At 46.5% G+C, this 8,189-nt stretch overlaps 1 protein-coding gene across 1 annotated transcript; it reads right to left on the bottom strand.

Annotated features, from left to right (window-relative positions):
- Positions 1 to 7,350: 7,350 nt before the first annotated feature.
- On the bottom strand, positions 7,351 to 7,929 carry LOC131418933 (annexin-2 receptor-like). The gene has a single exon (XM_058563504.1). The coding sequence runs from the start codon at positions 7,927 to 7,929 to the stop codon at positions 7,351 to 7,353; it is 579 nt and encodes a 192-aa protein (XP_058419487.1).
- Positions 7,930 to 8,189: the final 260 nt, after the last annotated feature.

The raw sequence follows: 8,189 nt of genomic DNA, 5'->3' as shown, positions 1-8,189 counted from the left end.
CTCATCAAGCCATGCTGTGGAGGCATCCCACGTACAAAATAGAGGAAGATGGGCACAGATGTTAGCTCAGGGCCACTCTTCCTCAAGCAAAAAGAGGAAGATTAGCAACAGGTGGGAGCTCAGGGCCAATTTTCCTCACCAAAAATAAATAAATAAATAAGAAAAATAAATAAAATAGAGTAAAATGATATTCAAACTCACCAAAATAAAAAAGTGGAATATTAAAAAATTATACATATATATTTTTTTTTCCTGAGAAAGATTTGCCCTCAGTTAACATCTATGCCAGTCTTCCTCTATTTTGTATGTGGGTCATGGCCACAGCATGGCTGACGAGTGGTGTAGGTCCGCACCCGGGATCCGAACTGTGAACCTGGCCGACAAAGCAGCATGCCAACCTTGACCACTACATCTTGGGGCCAGCCCAAATATATGTATTGCCTAGGAAATTCAAAACATATTTTAGTTTATTACACCAATGACCATCACCTTGGATGGCAATATACACTTTCATATAATGCAACTGAGACTACATTTGGTACAGTAATTTAAAGTGGAATATTAAGATAAGAATTAAATTCATGGGGGCTGGCCGCATGGCTTAATGGTTAAGTGTGCGCGCTCCGCTGCTGGCGGCCCGGGGTTAGGATCCTGGGCGTGCACCCACGCACTGCTTGTCTTGCCATGCTGAGCCGGTGTTCCGCATACAGCAGCTAGAAGGAGGTGCAACTATGACATACAACTATCTACTGGGGCTTCGGGGAGAAAAAGGGGGAAAAAAAGGGAGAACGATTGGCAATAGATGTTAGCTCAGGGCTGATCTTCCTCACAAAAAAAATTTAAAAATAAAAAAAAAGAATTAAATTCATAATGCACATATTCTTGAAAGCCATGTTAATTTTTGGCCAATGTATTACACACACAAACAAATTGAGGATGATCATACCCAAACATAGATGTTGGGAAATATGTAACAGTAGCATATTACAAATAAAAAAATTTTAATACAAAATGGAATATATATATATAGTTGACAAATGAAATGTCATTATGTAGATACAAGATATTAAGTGAAAAACAGCTAGTTACATAATGTTATGTATATTTCATTTCTGTTTTATAATTCTACACAGCTAGAAAAACTGTAGGTCCACAAAATCTTCTCAGAAATTATGGAGACCATATTTCCTTTTTCAGAGATGTAGGTTGGACTTCAGAATGTGGGAAATTATACAGTGCTAATAGGTGCTTGCCCTGAAAGAGTGTAACCGGGCCTGTCGGCTCTAAGACCATTCCTATGAATATTCATGCTAATTGGGTATGGAGCACACTCTAGCCTCACATTAGTCCAGGTCAAATTTTGCTGCCAGATGAACTTTGCACCAAATTGTACACACAAAAGAGTATGTTTGCAGACAATTTTGGATTTTAGAATTGCTCAAAATAACTATAGAATTGTACTGCAAATTCTACCAGCAATTATCGGCAAGCCGGTTAATACAGGTCTATTACTTTCCATGAATTCAAGGGATATTTCATTTATTGCCCGGAAGAAATTAAGTATTTTGAAACACTGACAGGCAATGTTGAGGACGAAGCAATGAAGTAATTAAATTCAGAAATGCCATTTATTTCCTATGCTTACTGATTTCCTTTCCTATATACACAAAGGACAAAGTAGAAAACTAAAATATTTACATGTCAGTGTCTACAACACAAGTTCACAGTCCTCTGGTTATAAAGTGTATGTTTCACATAGAAAACTTATAGAAAAACTCCTTTTGAGTCTGAAAAAAGTAAAATATCACCCCGTGGTCCAACAGATTGTAAAAACAATATGTTTGCAATTCGCTCTGGACAGGCCAGGGTTTTTATAACAGCTGAGCCACAGCATCCACGTCTACAGCGCTGGTACATAAAATCCTGGCAAGAAAAGGAGGGAAAGGGTTGGTTCCGGAGGGATGTCAGAAACCAGAGAGGTGAGGTGAAGGGATTAGAGGAAATAGCTCCCAGGGAAGAGTGTCCAAACTTCCAGACACCGGTGAGCTCAATTTCCTTGAATTTTTTTTCCCCCAGAGAAATCGGAGTAGGAGAACGATTGTAAGAATAATCGCAGTTAACATTGATTGAGCATCTATACCTTGCTGGACATTGTTCTGACTCAGTGCTCCATACCAAGCCCGGACAGGATGTCTAGTCTAAGTCAACTTCCCTTTTCTTTACAGAGGTAAGGCGCCTTGGAAAGTCACCAAGAAACTCTGAGAAACTAGCAGTGAGCCACCTAGACACATCAACGGTGAGAAAAGATGCTGCCACCTAGAAAACGCCCACTCCAGGCAAATTCGCATTGTGACAGAAAAACGGAGTCCCGGTGCCACTATCGAAAATGCTGAGAGAATGTCACATCTTTGCAAATCACAGTGCTGCGAACCTGAAAAGACCGGCCAGGAGAGCGAGTGGTGCTAGGAACAAGAAGATGACATCACAGAGAGCCTGAGGGCCCTGCGAAGGAAAAACGATCAAGAGAAACAGGAGCGGTGCCCCAACACAAGGACGGCCGCCTCGGCGCTGCTGGCGAAAGTGCTGATGCGAAACCGCAGGCTGCGCGTAGGGAGCCGTCCAGGAGGGAGACACCGCGGCCGGGTTACTGGCGCGACTGAGACAAAGCCGCGCTCCTCCGCTCCCGAGCGAACCCGGGTGGCAGAGCAGCAGCTGAGTGCGGACGCCGCACACAGGAAAATCAGTAGAAAAATTAGTAGAACGTAAATAAAAATAATAAAATAAAAAACAAATTCTAAAATAAAAGTGCCACCAAAAGAAAACAAACCGAACATATCGTTCCCAGAGCGAAACACCGTGAAAGAAACTTGAAACGCAAACCGTTCAGAGAGATGCCCCTACAAAGAAGGAACAGCAAGCACGGTTGAGCAGCGCAGTCCTGCGAGTTTCCCGGTCACGCCTAAACCAGCGCCTGTTGCTGCCCTAAACCGGGACTCGGGGACCAAGAAATCACAGTCTCTGCCAAACCCGTGTTTGCTGCGCCTGCGATCGCTTTCGCCGGAATTCCCGGACTCGGAGGCGATTGAAATCGGAAGCAAAGCTAAAGCGGAACCCGCGAGATCGAAAGCGGCTCCACCCAAGCGGCCGGGGGGGGGGGGGGGCAGCCCCGCACCGCGGGGGGCGGGGAGGCCGCGGGCTGCGAGCGGGAAACCCCCTGGCCGGGCGCCCGCCGGCTCGGCTCCAGGAGAAGCTCCGTCTGAGAAATCGCCGGCCCCGCGCGGATCGCCGCCGCCACAGGGAAAACGGCCGCGACGCGGCGCGGACTGAGGCTTGAGCGGGCTCACAGCGAGACAGATCGGAGTTCCGGGAGGTAGAGTAAAACGGAGTCCAGGCTGGGAAATCCTCCTCGGCGACAAAACCACTTAAGCCACGCAAGCAAAACGAAACTTCGCTTATTCAAAACGGAAGGGAAACCTAACAGATTCTTTCTTGTAAATGATTTTGATATTCTTGGAAAATCATCCAGGACACTTAAGTCATCTTCCTTGAATGGTATTAGATAAACACTTTTAACCAAGCCCCTGCTCTCTGGAAATCCCCCTGTAACAACCAATCATTGTGAAGGTTAAACAGCTTCCTCTTTTTCGCTTTATAAACCGTCCTGGACCGTCCAGCCTCGGAGCTTCGTACTCGTTTTCGGTTTGAAGTCTCCCTCTCTGGGAACAGTTTGTTTCTCGCTCAATAAAAATGTTCCCATCAACTAAAGCTCTCGGAATTTTCTTTGAACAGTTATTGTTGTCAGAGGTGGGCTGGGGAGAAGACCCCTGACCGCCTCTGATTCTGGTGAGTAACTGTTGCTGGTACCCGGCTTGTTGATTTCTGGCTTATCTTGGAGTTCCAGGGTGAACCTTGGATCCGAGCTCCACTCCCTTTGTGTTGAGCTCTCTGATTTTATTGAGCCTCCTTTGTTGAAGCTTCTTGGTAAGTCACCCTGTTCTGTTCAAAACGGTGGTTGGGACACGTGATTCCCCGTATTCCTCAGAGTTTAGAGTTCCACCTGGTGCAAAATGGGAACTAAGATCTTGTGCCTTTTGGGAAAATGGGTCAACTTTTGGATAATTTGGAATTGTAGTGGGCTCTTTGGGAAACTTTTAACTTATATAAGACAGTTCACCTTAGGGGTGCCCTTAAAAAGAGAGGACCCCAGAACCCCTGGGAGACAATAGAATGCATTCTTTGATTGGTATGCAGAACCTTCTAAAAGACTAAATGACTCCAGAAATAGCTTCTCTAAAAGAATGCTTATAGGGCACAAATAAAAGAAAAGGTTTAGTGGAAAGCTGGAGCCATCTGAGCAGGTACCCTTAACTAATTTCATCTCCCAGAAGCACAGTTTGGATACAGCTATTCTTTTGAGTTTTGTATTATTATACCTGACACATGGCTAAAATTTTAAAATGAAAGCTGTAATATCTCTGTTTGTGTGTTGATGTTGTCGGGGGAAGAGGGAGAATCTCCCTCTGCCCTTTCCCTTAAGGTTCTTCTGGCTGGCCAAATAATCAGCAAGACAGGTTAGCAGGAGAAAATAATACCAAGTTTAATAACATGTATACATAGGAGAAACTCAGAAATGAGCAACTCGTCCCTCTGTCTAAGCTGCTTGCTTAAGTATTGCAGCTAAAGGCGAGGAGCGTGTTGGGGGTGGGTAGTGGCCTGGGACTTCAGAGGGCAGGAGGACAATTCTTTTCAGGGTCATCTATAGATAATGTGGTCAGGGAGAGATAGAGTTTTTTAATAAAAGGGGCTTGGTGCCCCTCCCATTGTAACATCTATTTTACATTATCTTTATAGCCATCATGATAGAAGATCTGTTCCAGGAATGAGCCACCATGTCAGATTCTTTAGGCAGTTAGTGGGGGAGGTCAAATGTCCTTATTGTCTTCAGCTCGAAATAATCCGCATACCAGAGTGGTGCTTCCTGGGGCAGCTTGCCCTGAGCACCATCAATGTATACCTATGTATGTATATTATGTATATGTGATATTTTGAAAGAGCTCTATTTAATTTCTTAAAGAAAAAGAAATGCTTATACAACTTAAGTATGTCCTACACTTCAGAAATAGAGAAAATAACCCCAGTGTTTCTCAAGTGCACATGATCTGGGATGATCTTGGATAAGTAAAAGTTAGTTTAAGTTTTTTGGTTTAATTAAAACAGGTATGTCTTCAGAGTTGTCAATGTTAAATTGTAAAGCAAGCATACACTTTTTTCTACCTGAGTTTACCAGTCAAATAAGCTCGTGCTATCTCTATCTTACAAAATCTACCAGCAAGCAAAATAACTTAAGATAATAGTTAGCTGTTTAATGTATAATCCATTAGTATCCATTAAATTAAGCACAAGTAATTTAAATAGATACACATAAAATAAAAGTTTATACTAAGTTAAATTAAATGATGCTCACTGAATTACATTAAATTAAATAGTATTCATTGAATAGAATCTCTAGATCATTTCCAAATAAGCTAATCTATTGCAACGTTACTTGCTAAAAGTAAGTTTCTGTTGATCTACTTTTGTCTTAATTTTTTACAGGGTGACAAAAGATATTTGGATCTACTAGGAAACATGTCTTTTTCCACACTGAAACTAGGAAAAGCATATGTCTAGAAATTATAAATTTTTATAATTTGTATCCATAAATTTGCCAATCTACTAGAGGATGCTAATAAAGAGAGAGAGTTCACAATTGCCTGCTTCCTAGTTTTCACTGGAAAGTAAAGGTTACTCTTAGTTAAAATTTATAATCAACATGGAAAAACAAAACTACTAGAAGCAGTAAGAGAGAAGGGAAACAACTTTGTATACAAAGTATGGAAGCAAAATGGGATGTGTTTTCATCTGAAGAGCATGTGAGGCATATAATATGGATTTTAGTTAAAGAGAAAAGAGAGTAATTTTGTCTTAAAATAAAGTGGTTGTTCTAGGAAAAGAAAGGGGGAAAAAAAGACAAAACACATATGGATATAGAAATTGCAGAAGGTTTGCGGGGAAGCCAGGGAGAGGGAGGGGACGCGGGGGTGGTGATAAAAGCGTTGCTAGGACCCAGAAGCGCAGATCTGGCCCAGAGAGCAGGACCACAACTCCGGGATGAGCTATTGCCAAAGTGCAGAGGAGATTGCGCCGCCAGCAGCAGTGCTGCCTCTGAAACAGCTGTGGCTTGGTGAAGGTAACGGGCCATCAGGGAGAACTCGCTCTCCTCGCGAAAACATCCGGGCTGAGACTGAAAATCACCCGGATCCAGGAAAGAAAGGAGAGATGCGGCCACCGAAACACACATGCGGCCCGACCGGCAGCCGCCTGCTCCTTTCTACCAGCGACCTTGTGGCCACTGGGGACCCGCCGCCCGTGCTCTTATCCCAGCCGCGGCCGACGAGACGCTGACACCCGAGCCCCTCACGCTGCTGGTTCCCAGCAGAGCCGGCCAGGAGCAAATAGCGGTGCCGCCCGAGAAACGTCCGGCTCTGAGAAACAGCCCGTTTGCACGAATAAACGGTGCTGCCACCAAGAAAACGCTGCCAACTGGATGCAAACGTGCTCTGTGAAAGGAATACCACCGGCTCTGCGAACAAGGGAAAGTGCTAACCGGAACAAGGGCTCGGTGCAAGCCGCGGTGCTGGGACTGTGAGAAACCAGCGGTGCTAGGACCCAGTTAGCTACGAGAGAATGTAGGGTTTTGTTACCGAGAGCTGTGACACGACCCGCACTACTAACAAACTTGATGGGAAACCAGCGCTGTCGGTGCAGCTGAGCGCTGTTGCCACGGGAAATGACTGACGCAGAGCAGACAGCGGTGATCCCGGCGAGAAACCGCTGGCTCCAAACGGGAACAAGAAACAGGTTCAACAGAAGGATTGACACTTGCTCCGAAACACTTGCGAATAGCCGGGGAAACCGCCTGCACGTTGCCCCAGTCGGAGATGCAACCCCCAAAACGCAGTCCCGGAGCGCTGGGAAGTACTGGGCTGGAGCAAGTGCCCACAGGAAGCAACTGGCTGTGCTGCCAGCGAGAAACATCCGGCTCGGCAAAACTAGCGGTACCGGCGTGGACAAACCACCATCTAGGCGAAAGAAACACACGTACGTTGATTTCCCGGGCTCGTGAGCGAACAAAGAAGTTGCAAGTAAGAAGCGACCGGAACTTCAGGAGAAACTTGAGGCGCAAGGGAATCAAAACTTGACCACGAACACTGAAGGGACACCTTAATGCATCTTTATTCCGTAAGCGGACAGGTCTTGTAACCCAGAGTCGTTTCCTGGCGAAAGTTCCAAAAAGGCTCTCGCTGCATCTCAAGGCTCCTTAGAGCCAAAGACGGTCTGGCAGCAGCCACAGCTCACGGTGTGCACTGCGCGACCAATCCAGTGCAAGCAGCCTGAGAAAAGCCGGTGGTGGCTCCAGCAAGCGGGGACGGGAGGTCGGCGGCGATCCGAAGGGTGCCCGCTGTCGGAGGTCTCGCTGTCCTGCTGTCTGTCGCCGGCGTCTTGCAGCCTGTCCCAGGGAAGCTGCTGGAACGTGAGCCCGTCGGGTTCCTCTGCAGAGTCCGCCTCTCCTAGGATTGCTTCTAGTGTCTTCTGTGTCTGCAGCCAGAGGTCCGGAGTGGGCGGGGCTGGGCTTGGTTCCAAGGTGCTCTGGGCTGTGGGAAAGAGTCCGTTTTGCAGACCGACACAAGGCAGCCGCCTGCTAGGACTGGAAAGCAGTTGCCGATGGAAATCACTGCTATGGCATGAGGGCTCCCCCAGCACCGGGTAGAGAGGGAGCGGCCACGGCCCAGAATCGTCGCAGCTGCGGATACACGGAGGCTGGGGCTCTGGCGCCCCCTCTACGGAATCCCAAGCCTCCTTCAAGGCGCCGAGAAAATGCTGCTCCATCGCGGAGACCTCGGACCAGGAGGACACAGGCGTTTGCGCTGAACCAGGAGGCAAAGCCTCAGCAGTACCAGCAGCCCGGGTATTTATGCTCTCCAGGACTCGGGGGCGGAGGGAAGCCAGCGACCGCAAAACGGAGTGGAAACACATTCGAGACAGCAGTAGACAGAATGAAATACGAAAACTTGCTAGAGAGCATAGAGAACCGACACAAACCATTCCGATATAAAAACGTCGAGACGAAAACAAACCGCAGCGAAGCG

Source organism: Diceros bicornis, chromosome 20 (assembly GCF_020826845.1).
Source record: "Diceros bicornis minor isolate mBicDic1 chromosome 20, mDicBic1.mat.cur, whole genome shotgun sequence".
NCBI lineage: Eukaryota > Metazoa > Chordata > Mammalia > Perissodactyla > Rhinocerotidae > Diceros > Diceros bicornis.
The sequence above is the reverse complement of the archived record's forward strand: the minus strand, read 5'-3'. Positions and strand labels throughout refer to the sequence as shown.